Source organism: Ovis aries, chromosome 2, assembly GCF_016772045.2.
Source record: "Ovis aries strain OAR_USU_Benz2616 breed Rambouillet chromosome 2, ARS-UI_Ramb_v3.0, whole genome shotgun sequence".
In the NCBI taxonomy this organism is placed as follows: domain Eukaryota; kingdom Metazoa; phylum Chordata; class Mammalia; order Artiodactyla; family Bovidae; genus Ovis; species Ovis aries.
Genome location: NC_056055.1, coordinates 86,683,119 through 86,709,821, shown reverse-complemented (window position 1 = coordinate 86,709,821; position 26,703 = coordinate 86,683,119). Strand labels below are relative to the sequence as shown.

Genomic DNA, 26,703 nt, shown 5'->3' with positions numbered 1-26,703 from the left:
AAATTCTCACTTCAGATTCTATAAGCATTCTGACATATCACATTGTGAGAAAGGCATATGTAACTCTTTGATCATAGATATTTATTTTATGATCCCTTTGAATTAAACCTACACTAAATATCAAATTCTCAAATAATTCCAAGATCCATGGTCAAACATTGTCTAATGCTACATTAACGATTCTGAATTTTTTCATGTCTGTATACCTCTACCTTCTTGACAGAATGGATTTTACGTGGTATATCTTCTGCTTGTGGGCTCAGAGTGATAACTATGAACACCACTTATTGTTTAATTATGCTTTCAGAGATTATTCTTGTTATTATCTCGTTTCCTTATTTGTCAATTGTTTCTTGTTGCTATCAATACCTGATTCATGTAGCAATACCTCTCTCTTACAGCTTAAGAAACAAACTGTGTTAGTTTGCTATGCTCTGTAACAAACTATTACAAAATTAAAGGCTAAAAACAATACACATCCATTATCTCACAATTTTGGTAGGTCAGAGGTCTGGGCATGCCTTAGCTGGGTCCTCTGAAAGACTGCAAAGTGCCAGCCAGGGTTGGGTTCTCATCTGGTGGCTCTCTAGGGAAAGGTCCACTGCTGAGCTTAGAGGCTGTTAGCAGCCCGTCTGCAGCATTTCCTGTCTGTAGGAATCACCATGGTTTGCTTCTTCAAAGCCAGCAAAATGGAGAGTAAGACTCTTAAATTAAATCTTCTAGCAAGATGGAATCTTACATAACATAATCACAGGAAACATATCCTAACACCTTTGCCATGTTCTACTAGTTAGAAGCAAGTCACTTGTCCTGTCCAAATTCAAGGGGGAAGGAATTATACAAGGCCAAGTCACCAGGAGATAGACATCACAGGGGCTACTTTAAAATCCAACAACCATACCAATTAATACACTTAAAATCAAATGCAAAGTTAGAGTAATACACTCAAAACAAGAGACACAGGGGCCTTTGTGAGTTAACTATAACTATTTTTAATACTTCCATGTTACTTGGTTTCTGAATCTTGACAATGTTTTAGACAGTCCAGGCAATTCTGTATGTGATTTTTATATATAAGGATGCTTTTTCAAGGCAGAGGTCAAAATTTTGAAAAAGTAACACTGTTGCCTCCTATTTTCTTTCTTCTCCAGATGGGTTGTGGAAATGCCCACCCATTGACTGTCATTCCTACTTTAAGAGTTTGTTAGTAGGAGATTGTCTGGCTCTGGCAACTGCTCAGCTACTAAACACTGCCTAAGCACCATAGTTGGTCAGGAGCAAGCATTTGCTGCTATGAAATTCCCACAACTCTAGGCAAAGTAAAAGTAGGAATCTTCCTTCTCCAACTCCTGAAAAATTGAAAGTTTATGCTTTTAGGCACTATGCTTTTTACCATCAAAATACCTTGATATTGGCAAGTAAGGATTAAAAAACTCCTTGTAAAGGTTCTGTGTAGGAAATCCCTGAAAAATCCTAGATAAATGAACAAAATTGACCTCTCCTTTACCATACCCACCAGTCTGGAACTTGTTTAAATTAGTTTCTTCTTCCAGGTATTAAAAGATCAGGTCCTTTTGCCTTCTTTGGTACCATGAGTAGAGCTCATAGGCATTGTATTTAATGTGCATAACTCTTTTAGAACAAAGTTGTTTTAAACTTGTTTTGAGCAGTTATTTGGAGAACAAGAAACATAATCAGTGGAATGAACTTTGGCATTCATTCAAAGAAAATCAAATGCTTGTCACTTCTGTCAGCATTTGTTACATTTAGGAATTATTTGTTGGAAGATGAAATAATCTCTCTCTCTTTAGACAATACTGGGGAACAAGGCAACAGGGTAAGTTTATTCTATTTCCAAATCCTATCTGTAAAACAGTATCTCTTATTTTAAATCACAGTTAAAATGTCTTTTCCCCCTAGTCATTGAATTTAATTAGCTTCTGCTCATTACAACTATAAAATGTAATGCCACAATTCAAACTCAAAATAGAGAGTTTAGCAGTATAGAAATCTTCAAAACTGCAACTGGAACAATGAAATTATGCCCAAAGTCACCCACTCTATAAATAAAACTAGCTTATTCATTTTTATATAACCTACAAAATGTTGCACATAAGTTAGTGTGGTGAAATAATCATTTGTGATATTAACATTTTTTCAAATTTTTTTTTTTCATTTTCTCTATAAGATATGGTGGTGACCATGAATCCCATGTAGAAGAGCATCAGATCAGACCAGGACAGAGTTGTTGAGTTCCTGAGTTCTAAACTCAAATGATAAGGTTCAGGTTAAAAATCCAATATATGACAGAAGATGTGGGTCTAGTATACCATTTTTTCCCCATGCATCCTTCTCTCAACTACCTCTGTGTGATGTGAACCTCCTATCGAAGTTAAGAAGGTAGAGAATTCAAGATAGTTAGACAAGTCTGGAAACTGGATGCCCTTCCCACTCACCAGAAAGTCTTGCTTGGGGAAAAGGGCAGCATGTACCCTTACTTTAAGGGCGGGGATCTTATTGAAGAAAAGAGATTGCCTAGCTTGTCTTAGGGGAGTGGGATGTCAGACATCAGAGAAAGGTTCCCATGTAACCCCGCTGGACGGAGTAGAAATGGTGGCATGATATACGGATTGAGGAATGAAAGAGACTCCAAACACATGTTCATAGCATCAATTCTGGTTTCCCTTGGCTCTAGAGTAGCAGCTAAAATATCCTCTCGATTCTAGAGGGACTGAGGGATCATCAGAGAAAGAGAAAATGGTGGTCTGCCTGCCAGAATGTTTACACTGATACTGTTTGGTCAGACAGACAAGACCTGGACAGTTCCCACCAGGAATCTGATGGATGAGGCTCCTTGGCAGGTAGGTAGCAGCAAGGATTCAGAGCTCGGTCAGCACTAGCAGGAGGTACAGCCTGTCTTTCCTTCCACTGCAGTTGTTCTTTTAGGTGACCATAAACCTCATTATGTCACAAACCAGTGGGATGAGTAACATCTTGAGAGAGAGGCCAAGTTAGAATCATGTACCATGCATCCTCCCCCTCTTCCCTGTGGTGTTATTTATACATGCTTCTCAGATAATGGGGATAGGTATACATACAAAAAACAATTTTGTACCCAAATTACTAACTTGAACTAAAGTTACCTGTGACTGTGTGAGTAAAAGTCGCTCAGTCATGTCCAACTCTTTGTGACCCCATGGACATAGTTCATGGAATTCTCCAGGCCAGAATACTGGAGTGGGTAGCTGATCACTTTCATTTCTCCAGAAATCTTCCCAACCTAGGGATCAAACCCAGGTATCCCATATTGCAGGCAGATTCTGGGAGGGACTAAATTAAATTCCTGAGTCAGACCAAATAGGGTGGTGTGAGAAAAATTAAGTTTGATTATAAAAAGAATCAAAGTCACTTTTGTACACACTTAAGTATGTGACTCACATTTGTACCCACCACATCTGTATTTGAGTAGGCAGAATTATAAAATCTGAAATACACACTTGAAAAAATACTTTTAAAAGTGTTCCAAAACAGTTCTATTTCATTGGAGATGATGGATATTCATTAAAGAAGCCAGGTAAATATTCTTAGTGTCTTTCCATTAAAACCATCATATATCCATGTTGATATCATATGTCCCTCTGTGTGATTTTAGGTTTTGAAACCAAAAGATCTGAACAATTTTTGTCCTAATGCTTGCATGAACATAGTCCCAGTCCCATCATTTCACAGCAAATAGATAGGGAAAAAGTGGAAGCAGTGACAGATTTTATTTTCTTGGGCTCCAAAATCACTGGGGACAGTGACTGCCACCATGAAATTAAAAGACGCTTGCTCCTTGGAAGAAAACCTATGACAAACCTAGACACTGTATTAAAAACCAGAGACATCATTTTGCTGACAAAGATCCATGTTGTCAAAGCTATGGTTTTTCCAATAGTCATGTACAGATGTGAGGACTGGATCATAAGGAAGGCTAAACACCAAAGAATTGATGCTTTTGAACTGTGGTGCTGGAGAAGACTCTTGAGAGTCCCTTGGACAGTAGGGAGATCAAACCAGTCAATTCTAAAGGAAATCAATCCTGCATATTCATTGGAAGGACTGATGCTGAAGCTCTAATACTTTGGTCACCTGATGCGAAAAGCCAGCTTATTGGAAAAGACCCTGGTGCTGGGAGAGATTGGAGGCAGAAGGAGAAGGGGGTAATGGAGGATAAGATAGTTTGGATGGCATCATCAACTCACTGGACATGAGTCTGAACAAACTCTGGGAGATAGTGAAGAACAGCAAAGCCTGGTGTGCTGCAGTTCATGGGGTCACAAAGAGTGCGACACAACTTAGTGATTGAACAGCAACAACAACGTAATCACAGAGTAAGTCAAATGATGGTACAGAAGCAGATATGCCACAGGTACAAAAACATACTACTGTTCACAGTACAAGGCGGCACCCATCTACAGAGAACACTCAGTCAAATTTTTACTACTATGAATATGTATATTCCCCCAAGGTTTGATGTTTTGCATATACCACACACCCTGATTCCATACAGAAGAATTCCATGTACATACATTTTGAAAGAGAATATTTCTGCTCCAAAGCAGGGCTCCTCAGACTTTGAACTGTCTTGAAAACTAAACTCTTCATATGCACAATCACTGTTTAAATTATAGCAATAGGAATGCAATAAACAGCTATACCCTAAATGGTAAAAAACTACAAACAACTTCAATTTTAAATGAAAATGCAATGCCTGTCAAAGGCAAGACATGCACTTACAAGGCCCATTTGAGATCATCTAGAAGAAAAAAATGAAAGAAATTTGTCTTATTGTAACAGGTGAAGTTTGATAAAGGGAATATATGCTTTAAATATCTAATTAAAAGCAAGGCTAGTGTAGCAGGTCACCTTCCTTGGTAATTTGTGTGTGTGTGGCTTGATGATTGATCACGCAGTCCTAATTACTCCAGGAGAGCATTTTAGTTTGAAAATGAATGAGATAATCTTGAGGCACATGATGTCCAGTCTTGCTTCAAGAAATCACTCAGCTAATTATCCACATATTTAATTTTAAGCATATATTATAAATACCACAAAATCCAAAAAAGATGATGACTTCCTCCAAATCAGAGAGCTCACCTTTGCCAGCAAGATAGTCTTTCAGTGTAGGGCAGCAGTTAAGAGGATGGAGCACAGACCCAGACTATTGAATCTGAAACACGGCTCTACTCCACACAAAGGATGTGACCTTGGAAAGTTAGTTAACCAACAGGTGTCTCAGTTTTCTCCTAAGATTATCTGAAATCTTTGCCATTATGGCTCTCATTTACATAACAAATATAGCTAGTATCTGAGAGACAAATATTTGCTGCTGCTATACTCATATACTCATAGCCATCACTACCAGCTGCTCCACCGTTCAGCCAGTTACCCGTCATCTTCCTTCCATTCCAACAGGCAGACATCCTAGTATGGGGGCAGCTCTCCTTAGAGAAAACAGAACCATTGACACATATTGTGATAGCTTTTGGTCTCTCTTTTGAGTTATCTTCCTTACATTCTGGGAAATAAAGGTCTTTGCATCTTTGTCCTCTCCTCTTTGACTGAAACTTGTTGAATACACATTTTTTTAAATTGAGGTGCCATGCATATACCATAAAATTCACCGTTTTAAGATTTGGGAGAATGGCATTCTAACATGTATACTATCATGTAAGAATTGAATCGCCAGTCTATGTCTGACGCAGGATACAGCATGCTTGGGGCTGGTGCATGGGGATGACCCAGAGAGATGTTATGGGGAGGGAGGCGGGAGGGGGGTTCATGTTTGGGAACGCATGTAAGAATTAAAGATTTTAAAATTAAAAAAATAAAAAACTAATAACATGTAAAAAAAATTAACATCAACAAAAAAATAAAAATAAAAATAAATAAAGTATATAGCTTAGCAGTTCTTAGTATTTTGTGCAACCATCACCACTAAACCCAAAACCATTCCAATATCCTCCCAAATCTAGAAGCCACTGGGAAATGAATTTCTCATTCAGTATGCTTAACTATGGGGATTTATTACAATTATTGTTTCACCTCGTACCTCACTGTGGGAGAAAATCTTAGCGGCCCACTTCAAAGTTTATTTTCCCTTCCTTAAATTGCCCTAAAATATGGCTGTGCAGTATAAAGACTCAGGACTCAGAGTTCTCTGCACTTTGGCATGTCTGTGTAACTAAGCCCTTACCAATAACTTATTAAAGGCAATACTAAATGGCAGCTTCTGGGACAGTCCTTGTGAGCCAGCTGATTGATGCCTTTTTCTTTATTACTATCCTATTGTTTGTCCCTTCCTCCATCCCATTGCCTAGAATGAGAATCATGGCAGGAGCTCATTTAGCATCACAACATATCCTTGAGAATGGGAGTCAGAGGCCAGAAGGATTTAAGAGAAAAATAGAATAAGCTTGGGTCCCTGTTACCCTTGATCATACTGAATTTGAAATTCCCCTCTCTAGAAAACTTCTTTTACATAGGAGAGAAGCAAATGTCTATGTTGATGCCACTACTTAGGGAGATTTCAGTCACATACAATAAATCTGATACTAAGTGATGCAGCTTTTAGCCATACTCCCAACAGGGTCATACGTTTTGAGATGCCAATAAGGTAGGGTTTTTTAAAAGCTTAGGCCAATTTTTTTTTTTTTTTTGGTTCTTTATAAGAATTATACCAAATTGGAGTTCAGCACAGGAAATCAGTTTCTAGAAAGTTATTTAATTTAGCTTCCTACATATATTCTTCGTATACTCACTCACTCGTACTTTGGGCCATATATGATGCATGAAGATCCAGAGTCCCCACAGAAATTTGGAATACTAACCAAAACAGTAAGTAGTCAAACTTTCAAACCAATCTACTAAACTGTACTTTCAAACCGGAAGCAAGCATCTACCTCAACATACATACATCCACACTCAAACCCATTGAAGGGCAATGGGGTGTGCAAAGCCATAACTCTATGTGGGAATCTAACTGCAAACTATATATATAGTTCAGTTCAGTTCAGTCGCTCAGTCGTGTCCAACTCTTTGCGACCCCATGAATCACAGCACGCCAGGCCTCCCTGTCCATCACCAACTCCCAGAGTTCGCTCAGACTCACGTCCATCGAGTCAGTGATGCCATCCAGCCATCTCATCCTCAGTCATCCCCTTCTTCTCCTGCCCCCAATCCCTCCCAGCATGAAAGTCTTTTCCAATGAGTCAACTCTTCATATACACATATATGTATGAGGCCTGCCAGGCTCCTCTGTCCATGGAATTTTCCAGGCAAGAACACTAGAGTAGGTTGCCATTTCCTACTCCAAGGGATCTTCTGGACCCAGAGATCAAGCCTTCATTTGCTGCATGGGCAGGTGGATTCATTACCACTCTGCTACCTGGGAAGCTAGTACTTAGACTAGTGTGTTGAATATAGTAGGTGCTCAGAAATTGTTGGTGAAATGAATCAGTATTCTTCATATGTGGACTGTTTCTATCATTTAAATAACAGATCAGTTTTGTGGCCTTGGGTAAATTCCTTTTCATTTTCATTTATTCATCTGTTGGGGCGGGGGTGGGAATTATTTTCTTCCAAGGATTAATGAGATAGGTACACAAAGCGACCTAGGCAGTACCTGGTGCAGAAGAGGTCGACAATAAATGGTGGTTGGCATTCTCATTACTATTGTTACTGGTATTCTTATTGTTTTTACATCATGATTACTCTGCTTATGGAGAAGGCAATGGCGACCCACTCCAGTACTCTTGCCTGGAAAATCCCATGGATGGAGGAGCCTGGTAAGCTGCAGTCCATGGGGTTGCGAAGAGTCAGACACAGCTGGGCGACTTCACTTTTACTCTGCTTAAGAGTCTATTTTGTGTGCTGGGCAAAGTGATGTAAAACATAGTGTGTCAGTCGTTCAGTCCTGTCCAACTCTTTGTGACCCCATGGACTACAGTCTGCCAGGCTCTTCTGTCCATGGAATCTTCCAGGCAGTGGATAGCCACTCCCTTGTCCAGGGAGTCTTTCCAACCCAGGGATCAAATCTGAGTCTCCTGCATTGCAGGCAGATTCTTTACTGTATGAGCCACCAGGGAAGCCACAGTCCTTACTCAAAAGATTTCCAGGGTAGATGGTCTATGTATAAGAAAAGATGAATGAGGATGCAAAACAAGAGAGATGCTTCAAGCAATGGACAACATTCTTGGAACAGGAGCCCAGAATTAATTCCTAGTCTGATTTTTTGACTCCCTGTGCTCCATTATACTTTCGGCCAAATCCTTACTTCCCTATTCCCCTACTCCCTTCTTAGTTCTTCCATCATATCCTACTCTCTGAGATCTCATGATTTCCTGTTTGTTTCCCCAGACTTGCATTCATACACCACTCTTGGCAGATCGGGATGATCTGCGAATTAAGAGGCTGGTAAGGAACTGTCCTGAAGCTTGAGCCAAGGACTCACCACATCTGTTTAGTGTCCTTTGAGCAGCCCAAGAAGGCAGGACACTAACTGCTTCCATGATCTAGGACAGTGAGTCCTGTAGGAGTTCAGAGAGCAAGCTTCCTGGAGCAGGGGAAAGAGAGTTGGGTTAATGTATGAAGGTCTAGTGAAGAGGGGAGGAGGATATTCCAGGAATAAGAGGCCCTGGGAGCAAAACACTGAACCGATCATTTGATATGGGAACAAAGTATGGTCTGGGTAAGCTGGAGTGAAGAAAGTCTAAATGTATGTCATCAGAAACAAGTTAGAATTAAGTACATGCCACACTAAGGGTTTTTGACATTAAACTCTGTTTGAGGAACTAGACTTTCCCAGAACACATAATTAGCTTTGACATACAAGTGCTCATTATGTGAAAGGCAAAATGAACCTTTAGGAATATTATGTTTGTGAAAGTTAATGGAGAATGAGTGGGCAGTCAGTTATTGTGAAGAACTGGAAGGAAAGTGAGTTTACAATGGGAAGATCTGACTCCAGAAATACATAATTGGTTTTTCCATAAAAAATGACTTGAGTGGAGTCAAACAAGGTTCAAATCAAATCAAAAAGAAACTGCAGCAGTAGCAGCCCGGAGTTAGTGCCCTGGGACGTACACCTGTTGCACCATGACACTTGCTGTCCACGCAAGGCAGTTTGTGCTGTGTTCTGTGCACACCCTTGCAAACAAAGGCACTGTGAGACTTCCAGCGTATGAGTTGAATAGATCGCAGCAGTTACTATTGCTGCTGGGACAGCTGCAACTGGTTATCCAGCTTACAAAAGATTTTATGTTAAAGATCATCACAACAAATTTATAAACCCTCATATCCAGCAAGACAACCCCAAGGTAGTACATGCTTTTGACATGGAGGATTTAGGAGATAAAACAGTGTACTGTCATTCTTGGAGGTTCAAAAACTTTCCTCTCTGTGATGGATCTCACACAAAACACAATGAAGAAACTGGAGACAACGTGGAACCTCTGACCAACAGGGGCTCTGTATCAACCTAGAGGGTTGGGATGAGGAGGGAAATGGGAGGGAGGTTCAAGAGGGAAAGGATATATGTATACCTATGGCTGATTCATGTTGAGGTTTGACAGAAAACAACAAAATTCTGTAAAGCAATTATCCTTCAATTAAAAAATACATAAAATTTTAAAAAAGAATAAAGACACTTAAATGGACATTTTTGATGCTGAAAACCAGCTTGTCATGATTTTTCTTGACTGTTTAATTAGAATGACTACCATTTCTGTCTAATTCACCTCCCTTGGGTGCTAGAGGTGGTATACTGCAAACTATAGCTTTCATATTCAAGGCCTTTGCCTTACACGTTGAACCACTGCGGTGCACATTAATGTTGAAACACAAAAGGGAAAAAAAAAAACTGTTAAGGAATTTGAAGTTTCCATTAAATATCTAATTTGAAACATAATATCTAAGGCTACAGAATCATTCAGAGCATGTTTAGTTTACAGGTCAGGAAGGACCAAATAACGCCATTTGCAGCAACATGGATGCAACTAGAGATGATTGTACTAGACGAAGTAAGTCACAAAGATAAACACTATCTCACTTACATGTGGAATCGAAAATCTGACACAAATGAACCTATCTGGGAAACAGAACCCGTCATGAACATAGAGAACAAAGCAGTTACAGCCAAGGGGGAGGGTATCAGAGAAGAGAGGGAGTGGGAGGCTGGGGTTAGTAGATGCAAGTGTTCATATATAGCGTGGGTAAACAACACAGTCTTACTGCATGACACAGAGGACTATCTTTAATATCCTATAATAAACCATAATGGAAAAGAATAAATACGAAAAAACAAATAATGGATAAATATGTAAACTGAATTACTTTGTTGAAAGCAGTAATTAACACCGTAAATAAATTATATTTCAATAAAAAAATAAAATGTCAGGAAAGCAAGGTTCAGAAAGTTGCCTGAAGTCTTATTGTCAGTTGGAAATAAAGCCTCAAACCAACAACACAACTTCTCAGGTTTTAGTCTCTATAAGCGACACGTGTACATTGAATTCCACATTTTTAGTTTTGATAAAGCAATTTAACTGTAGATAAAGGTATTTTTTCTTGGCAAAAGTTACATACATATACTTAAGTAATACATACATTAATTTTTTTCTTTCAGTAGTCATTCTCCTCTTTGTCAATATCAAGTTAAAATCAAATAATACAAAGGAATAATAAAATGTGCTCCTTTTCAAAACTTACCACTGAGTAATTTTTTTTTTTTTTAAATTGAGGTATAGTTGATGTACAATCATGTGTACAATATCAGTTCAGTTCAGTCGCTCAGTCATGTCCGACTCTTTGCGACCCCATGAATCGCAGCACACCAGGCCTCGCTGTCCGTCACCAACTCCCAGAGTTCACTCAGACTTACGTCCATCGAGTCAGTGATGCCATCCAGCCATCTCATCCTCTGTCGTTCCCTTCTCCTCCTGCCCCCAATCCCTCCCAGCATCAGAGTCTTTTCCAATGAGTCAACACTTCGCATGAGGTGGCCAAAGTACATAGGATTCATAATTTTAAAAATTATAATCCATCTATAGTGATTATAAATACTGGCTAGATTTATTGGCTATATTCTTCATATTGTACAATATATTCTCAGACCTTATTTAATACCTAATAAAATACCACTGAATAGGGTGTTGCCTTCAGCTACTGATGAACTGAAGCTTCCCAGGTACACTAGTGGCAATAAAATACCACTCCCTCCCTTCTCCATACCTAATAGTTGGTACCTCTGAATTCTCTACCCCATATTGCCCTTCCTCTCTTCCCTCTCCCTACTAGTTTGTTTTTATATCTGTGAGTTGGCTTATTTATGTTCAGTAGTGTCATATTTTTAAATTCCATGTATTAATGTCATATTTTTATATTCTACATATTTGTCTTTCTCTGACATTTCACTTAGCATAAAATCCTTCAAGGCCATCCACATTTCTGCAAATGGCAAAATTACATTAACTTTTTTTATGGCCGAGTAGTATTCCATTGTCTCCTCCATCCATGGGATTTTCCAGGCAAGAATACTGGAGTGGGTTACCATTTCCTTCTCCATGGGATCTTCCTGATCCAGTGATCAAACCTGGGTCTCCTGCGTTATAGGCAGATGCTTTACAATCTGGCCCACCAGGGAAGTCCAGTATTCCATTGTGTGTGTGTATGTGTGTGTGTGTGTGTGTGTGTATACATCTTCTCTGTATACTCTTCTGTTGATGGACACCAAGACTGGTTCTATATCTTGGCAATTGTTATTAACACCGCTATGAATTTTGGGGTGCGTGTATCTTTTTAAATTAGTGTGTGTGTTTTTCCAAATATATGCTCAGGAGTGGAATTGCTGGGTCATGTGGTTGTTTTACAGCTTTATTTTTAGCTTTTTGAACAAAAATATGACATTATTATTTTTTACCTATAAGTTACTATAACAAAGACAAAATGGTATACAGGATTTCAAAATCAACATTTAGAGATTACATCTATTCAGTAATATTACCTTGTAAATGATGTTTTAAGGTTTTGCTTCAATTGGTCAATCTAATTAAGGACTGTTTAAAGGTCTACATTTTTACCTACTCTGAAACAGAACCTACTCTAAAAAAAAAAAAAGGTCTATCCATATCAGAAAATTTAAAAAAAAGACACAGAAAGATGTTATGGGGAGGGAGGTGGGAGGGGGGTTCATGTTTGGGAATACATGTAAGAATTAAAGATTTTAAAATAAAAAAAAAATATTAAAAAAAAAAAAAGAAAATGATATAAAATCCAAAAAAAAAAAAAAAAGAATCTCTAAGAGGATGTGCTACATCAAAGTGACATTTTGCCCGTACATACAACCCACAGTATCCTCTCATAGCTTCTTAAATTCAGGTAAAAGAACTTGTACTCTTATTCACATAATTCTATTAGGTTGTCTTCTAACCTCCCAGAAACTTCTCAGCACCACCCTGTGCAGATATCTAGTGACGAACGACCTAGTCCAGCTGCCAGAGGAGTCAGTAATCACTCCTGTTTACTCACCTTCAGCTGCTGATGGACTGAAGCTTCCCAGGTGGCACTAGCGGCAAAGAACCTGCCTGCCAGTGCAGGAGACTTAAGAGACGCAGGTTTGATCCCTGGGTCAGGAAGATCCCCTGGAGGAGGGCATGGAAACCCACTCCAGTATTCTTTCCTGGAGTATCCCATGGACAGAGGAGCCTGGCAGGTTATAGCCCATAGTGTCGCAAAGAGTCAGACATGACTGAAGTGACTTAGCATGCACACACATAGGCACTGATGAATCACGCATCCACACACAACTAAGTCATAAATGGCATGGTAAAGATAGGCTTTTAAACCCATGGCACATGCTGGTAGCTTGAACAGTAACTTATAAACAGCTAAGGAACTCCTTTAAAAGTGATTTGTCTTTCCATGAGATGAATTAGCTCTTTATATTAAGGAAGCAATAAATTATTTTTTGGTGCCCCAAGGGATTTTCTGAGGTGTAATTTACATTACAGCCCATAGAGTTAGTTTAAGCTTATTAGGAAAGTTCTGAAGTTAAGCAGCAAACAGTCAGCTCCTCACATTTATAACTTTCACTAAAGATAATTGATATTTACTTTAAAGTATGTTAGCTTACTTTAGGATAACCATAAGTGGAGACTACCTCAGGAATTTGAATACTCGCTTACAGGAATAAAGCTGAATTCATGCCTAGAATAGTTTATTTAATATTGAAATTTCACCATTCCTGGCAAACACTTTTGGGGAACAACCTTACAGTATGAAATTTGAAAATGTGCACAAAAAGAGTCCTAAATTTCACACGTGTAATTTATGTATTTATGAACTGATGTTAAATCTTTAAAAGAGAATTATGCTTTATTTAATTTCAGAGGTTGTTTGATCTTAAAAATCTACTCTCATGAGATTTAGGATTTTTAGTGCTTCACATTTTATATGGGTGTCTTTTAGATAATTCATCTTGTTAGCTATTTGTTGTTTGGCGGTAATGACAGAATCCTAGCAAATGGAGGACAACTCAGCAAGTAGGAACTGTATAAGCTATATGTAAGTTAGAAATGGATATAGAAAAAAAAACCTTTTTCTTAAATGATAATGGTTTTTTCAGTTAATTCCAAAGGTCAAGTGTGAAAAAGTAGTCCCTCTCCTTAAATACTGAGATTCATCATCTTGACATTATTTACTAGAGTTGCAGTTCATGAACTGATAGGAGGCCCCGCGGTCTTGTGGTCTGTTGTCCTACATCTGACTACTCTTTAATTATATTATGAGGCAAAAATGTGAATAATGTGCATATTAAATGCTGGGCGCCAAGCTTTGTCACTTCATGTTTCAATGATTTGTCAGTTCAACCACTGCTAATAAAAACAGCATTTATTTTGTGCTGATTATTTGCCAAATATTATCCTGAAGGTTTTATTATGCATGTACTTATAAATACTTGAACCATAAAAAAACTGAAGAGAATAATAAAATACACTTTTCTGTAAACCACTTGCTATTTAAGTATATATTACCATTTTACCATATAAAGATAAAGTAAGCTACGTACACCTTCCCAACCCAAATCTCCTTCTTCTCTCTCTGTTCAGAGGGCCACCAACATTACAAGGCTGGAGCATATCTTTCCCACCTCTGTTTTTGTCTATAACTGTTTTCTCCAAACACTATCTAGTAAATATTTATGTAATATTAAAATTGATATAGACTGCATCCATGAAATTGAAAGACGCTTGCTCCTTGGAAGGAAAGCTATGACAAACCTAGATAGCGTATTAGAAAGCAAAGGCATCACTCTCCCAACAAAGGTCCACATAGTCAAAGCTATGGTTTTCCCACTAGTCATATATGGATGTAAGAGTAAGACCATAAAGAAGGCTGAGTGCCAAAGAATTGATACTTTCAAACTGTGGTGCTGGAGAAGACTCTTGAGAGTCCCTTGGACTGCAAGGAGATCAAACCAGTCAATCCTAAAGGAAATCAACCCTGACTATTCACTGGAAGGACTGATGCTGAAGCTCCAATACTTTGGCCACCTGATGTGAAAAGCCAATTCACTGGAAAAGACCCTCATGCTGGGAAAGGCTGAAGGCAAAAGGAAAGAGGGCAACAGAGGATGAGACTGTTGGATGTCATCACCAACTCAATGGACATGAATTTGAGTACACTGTGGGAGATAATGAAGGACAGGGTAGTCTGGGGTGCTGCAGTCCATGAGTTTGCAAAGAGTTGGACTTGACTTGGTGACCAAACAACAACAAAGTAGTGTCATACTATACAGCGGTCTCATCTTCCCCCGCAACATTATATTTTTGAGATGTATCTATACTAATGCATGTAGAACTAGTTATCTATTTTAATTGCTTTGAAAGCATGTTATTATAAGAATAAACCACAAGATATTTATCCATTTACCTTCTGATGGATATTTAAGATTTTCTATCAACTTTAGGCTATAACATTCAATGCTATATTAAACATATCTGTGTTTCTCCAGGGTAGATTTCTAAAGAGAAATCAGTGAGAAGTAACACATGTTCATATTCAACTTTATAGACATTGGCAAGTAACTCTTTAAAATAGCTACACCAATTTATACCCCAACAGCAGTACAGGAGTATTTCTTATTACTTCTTCCTCACTGAGACTGCCTTTGTCAGTTCTTTTGTTGTTGTTTTTGTCAATCCAATGGGCATCAAACGCCATGTCCTTGTTATTTTAATTTGTAAATCCCTGATGACTAATATGGCTGAACATATATTTAATGAGTATTAGTTATTTATATCTCTTTCTGATGATCCTTGCTTTTTTTCCCCCCACTGGACTCTTTTTAAATATAAATTCTAGGCGTTCTTTACATATTACACATATTACTTTTTGCCCCAGTTATATACATTGCAAAAAATGTTTTCCAACTTGTGTCATCTTTTCATTGCCCATAAAATATTAGACATTAAACACTTAACTACATATTAAATTTTAATCTAATTTAAAGCATCAATATTTTCTTTTACAGGTTGGGCTCTTTATGTCTTAAGAGAATCTTCCAACTGTGAAGTCATAAATAAATTCTACATTTTCATTTACAAGTTTTAAAGTCATAGTGAATATTTGTTGATTAATACATCTTTTCCCAATTATTTGTAATACTTCTGTTATATGTGTGTGTCTATAGGATTATTACTCATCTATGTTGGTCTGTTAGCCTATGTTCTAAAATCACACTGCTTTAGTTTTTACAGCTTTGTTATGAGTCTTCATATCAGTAGGGCATGGCTCCATCTCTTTTATTTTTCAAAAGTATACTCTGCTTATACTAGATATATTTATTAATTTGTGGAAAATTTGGAATCTTTGTGATATTAAGACTTCCCATTCATAAACACTGCATATCTCATTTATTTGTCTTTTTAAATCACTCAGTCAAGGTTTATAACTTTATCCTGAGAAATTTTGATCACAGAAATTATATATTATGGTATAATGAAAAGGGGGTATTAACATGGAAACTCAACCAAGTGAAGAGAAAGCCCATCCATCATGCATGCATACAATTAACCCTCAACGTTTTCTGCAGAATCCATAGACACACAGTCTCTGATGATATAGTTAGCTGCTTAAGGCAAAAGACTCACTGGCCTCCTTGGTTCAGTTCAGTTCAGTCGCTCAGTCGTGTCTGACTCTTTGAGACCCCATGAATCACACCTCACCAGCCCTCCGTGTCCATCACCAGCTCCCGGAGTTCACCTAAACTCATGTGCATCGAGTCAGTGATGCCATCCAGCCATCTCATTCTCTGTCATTCCCTTCTCCTCCTGCCCCCAATCCCTCCCAGCATCAGAGTCTTTTCCAGTGAGACAACTCTTCGCATGAGGTGGCCAAAGTATTGGAGTTTCAGCCTCAACATCAGTCCTTCCAATGAACACCCAGGACTGGTCTCCTTTAGGATGGACTGGTTGGATCTCCTTGCAGTCCAAGGGACTCTCAAGAGTCTTCTCTAGCACCACAGTTCAAAAGCATCAATTCTTTGGTGCTCAGCTTTCTTCACAGTCCAACTCTCACATCCATACATGACTACTGGACAAACCATAGCCTTGACTAGACGGACCTTTGTTGGCAAAGTAATGTCTCTGCTTTTGAATATGCTATCTAGGTTGGTCATAACTTTCCTTCCAAGGAGTAAGCGTCTTTTAATTTCATGGCTGCAATCACCATCTGCAGTGATTTTGGAGCCCCCAAAAATAAAGTCTGACACTGTTTCCACTGTTTCCCATGAAGTGATGGGACCGGATGCCATGATCTTAGTTTTCTGGATGTTGAGCTTAGTTTTCTGGATGTTGAGCACTTTCATCAAGAGGCTTTTTAGTTCCTCTTCACTTTGGTTTTAGGAAAAGCAGAGGAACCACAGATCAAATTGCCAACATCTGCTGGATCATCGAAAAAGCAAGAGAGTTCCAGAAAGACATCTATTTCTGCTTTATTGACTATGCCAAAGCCTTTGACTGTGTGGATCACAATAAACTGTGGAAAATTCTGAAAGAAATGGGAATACCAGACCACCTAACCTGTCTCTTGAGAAACCTATATGCAGGTCAGGAAGCAACAGTTAGAACTGGACATGGAACAACAGACTGGTTCCAAATAGGAAAAGGAGTACGTCAAGGCTGTATATGGTCACCCTGCTTATTTAACTTCTATGCAGAGTACATCATGAGAAACGCTGGGCTGGAAGAAGCACAAGCTGGAATCAAGATTGCCGGGAGAAATATCAATAACCTCAGATATGCAGATGACACCACCCTTATGGCCTCCTCGGTAGCTGCCAGCTAATCAGCAAGAAATGAAAAGCACAGCTTGCTATTGCAAACAATCAGTGTTATTTATTTTTTTCTCCCTCTCCCTCTTTTTTCTTATTTAAATTCTGCTTTGCCTTCTTTGGATACAATGAATTACTGGTTTCATCGGCTTTGACTATATATAAGGAAAGAACATGCTACACATGAACTGTTTATCACTGAGTTATTCATTGATACTCTTATTCATATTTTGTACCTATTTCAGATCTCAGTTCTTAGAGTTTTATTACAAGTATAAGTGGTATCTTTCAAGAATTCCAGTCCTGAGTGGTTATTACTACTGTAAGATGGAGCTACTGTTGCCTCTCTTGAGTTGTTCTGAGGAATCTGTTATCAAAAACTTAGTCAAGTGTTTGGTGTGCATTTGGTCTTCTGTAAGCTTTCTCTTTTTCATAGAAAATATAGAAATATCATAGGTTATTAGTTTAGAATACAAAAAAAATCAGAAAATGTGAAGTTATGTAAATTATTCATATGGAGAACCTTAAGTATTTTTGATAGTTCATGACAGGTAGAGTCATAATGAATCAGAGAAGTCCTGCCAACACTGGCAAATAAAACCATTCAAAACCCTTACACAGTGACATATTACACATACTTTGCAGGGTGTTCTGATTTTTCTTTTGTGATGTCATATTACATAACTCAAAGTAGCAAAGGTACTAAAACTAAATCCAATCTTTCTATCTCCACGTATTTTCCCAAGAAGGAATCTTGGTAGCCAGTTCAAGTAATACCTATAAGCATGACACAGACATCAAAGATGGAATTGGAATGTACTTCCACTTTCAAACCATCTGGCTCCTTCAATACTACTGTACATTTCTCCTTTGCATATAATTAGTTAAGAAAAAAATATGGTGGTCACTAAATACAAGGCTTTATGAAGCTAGAAGTAACTTTGAGCACAAGGAGGTTTGAGCACATATGCAAGGGGACAAATAGATCAAACTTTTGTTTGGGGGAAAGGTAAGACTGTGCTGAATCAATGCAGGTGAGAGGATGCTCAATAGAGAGCAACAAAGTGAGTCACTCTTAGTAACTTGCTTGCTCTTCACACATTTCTACTTCCTGGAATTTATGTCCACTAAATACTCTAAGATAATAGCCAGCTTAGAAATATAATTAAGAAATTATTATCATCAGACCTTAGCAGTTAAATTCTCATGTTTCCTCTCCCTTGGCAGAGTTGAAAAAGAGGCTGGTAAACACCTTGAGAACATATGGGAATAATTATAGTTCATTTTATCTAACTGTTGGTTGAACTAATTTTTTAGTTCGTAGAAACGAAACTTGTGCCCCTGCACTCCCTTCCCCAGCCAGTCTTCCCAAGTGAGAAAGAAGAAATAATTTAAATTAAAGCAGAACTGTTTTTAAATAAACTGCTTTTTTTGGTTTGTTTTAGTTGAGCTTCAGAAAATTACTGACCTGACCTTAAACACAATCTGCATCTTTTCACACAGTCTTTAAAGATAGGAGTTTCTCTAAATCATCTCTTGAAAGTTCACCTCTGTTCCACAAATGACACCTCTATTTTACCAGTCATGAAAAGGAACATGGTACCCTCAATTGGAATACATTATGATTTTTTTTATAATAAATTATTTAAATAGGATGTTTCCCTGGTGGCTCAGATGGTAAAGCATCTGTCTACAACGCGGGAGACCTGGGTTCGATTCCTGGGTCGGGAAGATTCCCTGGAGAAGGAAATGGCAATCCACTCCAGTACTCTTGCCTAGAAAATCCCATGGATGGAGGAGCCTGGTGACCATGGGGTCACAAGGAGTCGGACATGACTGAGCGAAGGAGAGCAGCGGCTTAAATAATGTTCTGTGAACCACAAATCTACATGCAAGCAAGGTTTGCACTAACTGCATACTGAAGAAAATTTCATTCTGTAGTGAATTTCATGTTAATTTTTATCCTGACTTTGTTGTATACAGCTGACAACGCAAACCTATATGATCTGTATCTTGACTATTCTGATAATGACTAACAGCCTTTGACAAACAAGCTCTCTCTGCATATGACACAAATCACATACACGCAAAGTTTCAGGCGAAGATTAGAAGTTTGGTCGCCTGCCATGGATTCTAGAAGAATGGCTCACTTATATTGCTTTTCCAAGTGTGGTGAATGGAATTAGCCCTCTTAGAGAAAGCTAACAGAAAAGTTTCTCGAATGCAACGTGAAAGTAAACTCATGACAAAAGCCCTAGTTGAGGAGGAGTTGAGAAAGAGTCACTTAAAAGTCAAAAAGTGACCCCCCAAAATTAGGCTTTTAGGTGAAAGAGTTCCACAAACAAGTGGTAAGTAAGGCTGTTTTGGTCTTCAAAAGTTATTTGAAAGGGCAAAGAAGTAGTATGAACAAAGAAAAACTCCAGACCTAAAAAAAGATGGGGATAATTTTACCCAGAAGTATGACAAGCTGTTTCCCACAGTTAATTCTGCTTCCAAAATGTTAGACATATTGGGGATATATTTGTTACTTCCACAACAATAAATTCTAGTAGGCAAACACCCTCAAATTCACATTCTTTATTATAAACCCATACAATGGCTTGAAAGGACCATATGGAAGATAATTCCAAACAGTTTTTCATCACCTCATTAAAAACTGAAATCTTTCATACCATTTTAACAATAATCACTTTGCATTTAGAAAGATTTTCATGTATAAAGCTTTTTCCATGCGTAGTCTGTGATAGAATTCTTACAGTGTTTTTGATTAAAAAAAAATGTTAACCGCAGGGCAATAGGGAATAGTGGTGGCGGTTTTTTTCCATCAACAAATATTTAACACAACTAATTTATCATATCATTTATCATATACAAGAGCCGGGGAGATGCCAAGAAGGTGAGAATCTACATGGATCCTGGCCGCAAGGAACAGAAATACTAACCTAGTAGAAGAGATAAAATAAGGGTGTAAATGTCAATGGGCTACTAGGGAGGATTTACCTGAAAACAGAATTGTACAAACAGATTATGTTGTGAAGCCACTTTTCCTCTCTCACCCACTGCCTTTGTGAAGTGGTTTTGGTGACCCATACCAGGAAGCTGTCCTGTTCATGACTCTTCCATTTTCCTTCCTTCCAACGTAGCAGAAACTCATACAAAAGAGGCACAAGAGGAGTTTCACTTTTCTGGCTACAAGTACAAGTAACAACTCATGTTTGAACTCTTCCCTTTAAACAAACACAGAGATGATGGTGATTCATCTTTCCATGTCTATTTGGAAAATAAAGTGACACTTTAAAAGTTTTATAGCCTGTGGGCCAAACAAAGTTCTCAGATAGAGAGACACACCCTCCGAAGAAATTGTTAGAATTTCATAAACTTAGGAGGCTCAACTAGTTTCTGGTATTCAGGAAGCTTTGCCTCTTCCTTTTCCCTCACATGTTCTTAATACAACTCCAGTTCTGACCATTTGTGGTGGTCAGTAATTTCTCTTTCAGCTTAAATGCTTCCACCCACTCAACTACTTGTGACCTCAGTAAGTTTGAGGAAATTTGGCAGCATGCAGTTTTCATTATGATGTAAATCAACGTAATACCATGTAATAATAATGTTTGGGATACCTTCAGTGCTTGCCAAATGACAAACATTGTTTTTAGTGGCACTGCTTAGATAATTCCATTATGTTCATAATTAGCTCATATTATTCAATTTCCTTTATGGTATAAATTATGTAATAATTAGACTTACACATGAAGTTTGCATAGAGTATCCGCATAGCAGCACTTTCTAGAACTTTTGCATAAATCAAGTCCAAAATGAGCTAACCTACGTCAGACACTGAGTAACATCAAATGGGACAAAATTAAAATGTAATTACAAGATAACATTCATTAAAGAAATCATAAAACTTTGCTGGCAATGTGTGTGTCCCATAGTAGATCACCAAGAAAGCTTTGAGCAAACAGTTAAAGTTCAAAATGCAGCCTCTGCATTTTCAGAGTTTAATATACATATATAAATAAAATAGATTATATGAAGCATTTGAAAATAAATGATAGTACACTTGGGAAATTTCAGTACCATTCCTGCCCACTCTGAGAGAGGCTGGGACCTAGGACCCTTTGCTGCAATGCTTGTACCTGGACAAAAGTCTCCTCGAGCAACAAAATGTAAACAAACTATAAGGGACTGAAAATAACTAACATACATGCACAATTGGAGCAAATCTGGACAACGAGAAACAAAGAGACCAAAAAGCTCAACTGCCCCTTCTGAGGAGCTGGGAGGAAAAACAGGGGTTCGGGAACACAAGCAGGTTACTGCGCATGCCCTCTGCATACAATGGCAACTAAGGGGTAAGGAAACTACCGAGGACATCCCTCAGGTCCAACCCCTGGACACATCCGGTCCCTTACCCTATGTAAGGAACCAGCTCGTGCCCCACCCCCGCCCCAGGGAGCAAGCTAGCAAGGGAACCTGTTGCTTGTTTGCATTCCCCCTTGCTACAGCAAGGGCCCCATTAAAGCCTTGCCTGAATTTCTTGTCCAGACTTTGATCGATTTCTATTGATTAGGGAGGCCAAGAACCCTGGTAGCTAACAGCTTGGGCACAAACTCTGAAAAGAATGTAAATGTCCATCACAGAGAAGGTGGAAATGACATAAACAGTGAAGATGGCCTGTGAGTGACCCCTGGGAGACCTAATTTACTCAGTGTCTAGAAGAGAAGTTGACGAGATATATATGCCAAAACACCTTCTTGAGAGAGGACCATAAGAATGCAGGGTAGAGGAGGTGTAATTTTTTTGGAGGTATTCTTACACATTATCTTCTGGGATCCTACCATTTTATGACTGGACAAGAAATCCACTGACTTATTGTGCACACATCATCCTCTAATTTTAATGTACTTCTGAGTACAAGGTCATCACTATGAAGAGCCACATCTTGAACTTTTAGAAGCTATCTATCCCATTCTCACCCCAAGTACAACTTACAAATCACGGCTTGATTTGCAAATAGAGAGGAATTTACATCTTGACGTCTCCAGTCAACTCTAGCCCTTACTTTCATTTGAGAGCTCATTTTTTAGACTTTCATTTTTCTTCCCAAACCACCAACAGACGAAACAAATTTTTGTAAAATAAATATGACCAACACTTTGAAGTAAAAATATCCACAAAGAAGCCAGGATTGGACGATGGTGGCATTGCTACTGACCCATACCACAATTTGGGCTTTACATATTAATTTCCTTGTTGTCCTCACTCATTTAAATTATTTCAAGTTCAGACTCGTTGGCAAAACATCAGTTATTTTCATGTGAATCCTCCACATGCTGCCCCATACAAACTTTACCATTCCAGTAAAATGTTTGAAGGTCGTCAGACACAGGAAAAGTGAGAAAGTTGCCCCAGGCAGTCTGTCCACTGCCCTTGTCACTCTGCTTTCCTCCCCTGCCAGCGGATATGAGAAAATACCATCCACACCTCTTTAGATTTGCTAAAACCAACCACCCCCACGAGGCAGAATTAGCAACTGAACTTTTGTTTCTCAGAATAAATAGAAGAGGCACTGTACCGTGTCTTCAGTTTTGTGACTATTCAAGAGGTCAGACAGGAAATCTTCATGTAGACTCTCTCTTCGAATCAGTGTAAATTCCCTTAGGAAAACAGCCCCTTGGCTTTGGTCTCCACATACCTAGAGAGATAAGCGAGCCGAATTAAGCCTTCAGATTGAGCCCAGAGGGAGGGGGCACTGAGAAATTAATATCTCGGGGTTGCAGAAACCTCTTGGATTCATTTCAAGTCTGATTAGGGCAATCAGAAACGATGCACAGAAATACATATTCATGTGAGAGCCACTAGAACATTCTGGCATGTGGCTTGTTGAATGGATGCCAGGAAAGTCTCCTGCTAAGTTGGCACATCTTAATTGACTGGTGTACAATGTCAAAATTTAGTGATTTTAAGTTATCTTTGAGGCCAAGTCAAGCATAGTCAGGCCTCTAGACTTATTCCATTGGAATATCCATGTGTATGCCTCACACTAGGGGTCTTGTACCCAAAGGGATCCATCCCTAGTCTTCTCTGAGCATCTAGGTAGATCCTTATGTCCTGCAAACAAATGGCAGGGGTGTAGGAGCTGGCCTGCACCCACATCAGACTTCCTGAATTATTCCAGGACTTCATAGAACCAGATGCATTTTAGCTGCTCTGGTGGGAGGCACTGGAGAATTTTTATCTAGAGCTTATCACATACCAGGTTCTTTACACGTGTTATCTGGCACCAGCCCCAGGAGGTGTCTGTTATTAGCCACACTTTACAAATTAGGAACTGGAGGCAAAAGGGTTTCAGGAATTTGCCAAGTTGGTAAGTGCTGAAACCAGCACTCAAATACAAGGCTGAATCTAAAACCCTTTTGTGTTCATTATCTCATTTTACTACTGAGTTACTCAAACCTCCTCTGGTGAAGGACAAATTGTTAAGTAACTTCTAGAAATTCAAGGGCTGGTATCTATTCACCCAGGCCTCCTACCATCTCTGCTTCTGAGCCTCAGTTTACTCATCACAAAGCTGGAAAGATATCATATTACCGGATCACTGAGAGGACAGGAGATAATATATGTTAAGTACTTTGTACAAGGACTTGCATATAGTAAGCTTTTAATAAGCAGCCATTATTGCCATTTGGAACAACATGGATGGGCATTGGAGATGATCATACTAAGTGAAGTAAGTCAGAAACACAAACACCATAGAATATCACTTATATGTGGAATTTAAATACCACACAAATGAACATATCTATGAAACAGAAACACACTCATACATATAGAGAGAACAGACTTATGGCTGCCAAGGGGAAGATGGGTAGAAAAAACGATTGGGAGATTGGGATTAGCAGATGTGCACTAATATGTATAGGATGGATAAACAACAAAGTCCTACTGTATAGTATGGGGAACTATATTCAATATCCCATAATAAACTACAATGGAAAAGGACATAAAAAAGAATATATATATATATATATATATATATATATATATGTATGTATGTATAGCAGTCACTGTGATGTACAGCAGAAATTAAACACAACAATTTAAATTTTAAAATAAGAGTCACTATTACCATTGAAAGCACAAGGAACAAATAAAAACCTAACCTTTTAACATACCTAAAGCTCTTTGACCACATTCATAATATCTATAGATAAGTATTAAACGATCTCCATATTATTTTCATATTATTTTAACTTTTATACCTTTTCATGGTATTGGCAATATTGGTAAGGAATATATGGGTGTTCATCACATTAATTTCATATCGTTCCTGAATGTCTGCAATAGTTCATAACAAATTAAAATGATTTTAAACCTGCCGTCTTTTGGATAGTATAATTTTTCTATAATTTATATGTAAATGGCTTCTGTTATTACATAGTACAGTCAGTATCACTGTGGTGGACAGAGTCTTGGGCCCCTCACTCCCTTGTGTCATCTCTGTGAATACATTGCTTAACAGGACAAAAGGACTTACAGATAAAATTAAGTTTGTCAACTTCAAGGTAGGGTTAGTATCTTAGATTTTCCAGATGGGCCCAGTACAATCATAGGAAGCCTTAAAAACAGAGCTTTCTCTGGACTGAGGGCAGAAGAGGAAGTCAGGGAGATTCCAAGGGTGATAAGCCACTGCTGGCTTGAAGATGGAGGGGGCCATGAGGGAAGCGTGAAAAGAAAATGAGTTCTGCCAACTATGAAGGAGCTTGGAAGAGGATCCTTGACCTGGAGAAATAAATTTTTGGCCAACACTTTGATTTTAGCCCAGTGAGACTCTGAGCAGAGAATTCAGTCATTCATGCCTTGCTAGACTTCTGACCTGGAAAAATTGTGAGGTAATACTTCTGTGTTGTTTTCAGCAATCAAGTCTGTGGTAATTCATTATGGCAGCAAGAGAAATCCGATAGAATCATCAAGAGGCAGGGTGTAACGAGAGGTTATCTCATTTCCTCTCCTAAAGTGTTTCGTAAGAATTAACCAGTAAGATACAAGGAGAGGTAGAATCTAAAAGACTGGTCCTTGGAAATGCATCCATCTGGCCAACCTAATACCTGTTACATTTAAGACTAATTTCTCTTAGTTCTTTTCTCATCAGGGTCAACCATTTATTGACTCTACAAATTAAATATACTTCAAAAACCCATCTTGACTATGTAATTTCCCTGCTCAGAAGCTTGCAGGATACCCCAGCTACCGTTGGGTATATTCCAAGTTCATGTCTTCGTATTCAGGCTCACTCACAGCTGTTCAAGTTCTAGATATGGGTTGGCTGCATTTGTGCACCTCCCTTTTTGGAAAAGATAAGGATTAAAATTTTAAGTAAACTAGAATTGATGTGTGTTGACTTTCTTGTTTTCAAAAAGACTAATATATGCTGATCACTAGTGAACCTCATATTTTACGAATCATTTCTCCAAATATCACAGGCTATTTAGAATCTAACTTTACTATTAAAAATGGTGACCATCTGTAGTCATGCAGTGCTATAGTTCTTAAAAGCTACAATCAGGAGAGAAGACTAATAAACTTTACACTTTCTTTGCAAGAATTTTTTTTTGCCTGTGTAAGACATGCTTCTTTCATTAAACTAATTAAAGAAATAAACAGAAATGACTCAAATATTCTCCAAAGAGACAGTGAGATGTCAGATAAAAAGACTGAATATTCAATACTACAAAAATGAAAGACAATCAGCAAACACCTTGTCCATTTGGTTTATACTTTAATTCTCAACCATAACTGTATTTGTTTTAGAAAGCATCTCTGCCCATTTATTTTTCCCAAGAATGTTGACACTTTATAAGTCATACAATTCTCACCAAATGCTCAACTATCAAATACTATTATGTGATACTAGGGCAGAAGGAATTCATTAAGCTAAAATTCAATTTAATCCTGGAAAAAGATAAGAATATATGTTAGATGAATGTAATTATAACCATTTTCCCCTTATAGATATCATGTGCATATGTTTTTAATTTAATTTCTATTCATGAATGCTATTACTAATTAAACAATTTAAACTACCCAAATTAACTTGGTCAACATTATGTGGTTTTGAAAATCTGTTAACTATGGATAATAATAATTATATTCTGTGTGTTTTATAAACATCATTATGATGAAGGAGATACATAACTATATAAAGATATATAAACATATAAATTTTATACTTCTATTTCAAGCAGATTTTTAGATTATTTAAATCCAGAGTAGTCCTTTATCTTACTGATGCTTTCGTTCATTCATGTGTACACACATTTACTCAGGTT

General features: G+C 38.1%; 1 protein-coding gene across 2 annotated transcripts in view; it reads right to left on the bottom strand.

The window, feature by feature from the left end:
* The window catches only part of ADAMTSL1 (ADAMTS like 1), a 1,118,714-nt gene that overhangs the window by 791,144 nt on the left and 300,867 nt on the right, over positions 1 to 26,703 (bottom strand). For both annotated transcript variants that reach the window (XM_042244881.1, XM_042244882.1), the window contains exon 2: positions 22,950 to 23,069. In XM_042244881.1, the coding sequence (XP_042100815.1) occupies positions 22,950 to 23,069 (120 nt within the window). The remainder of the gene's footprint in view (positions 1 to 22,949; positions 23,070 to 26,703) is intronic.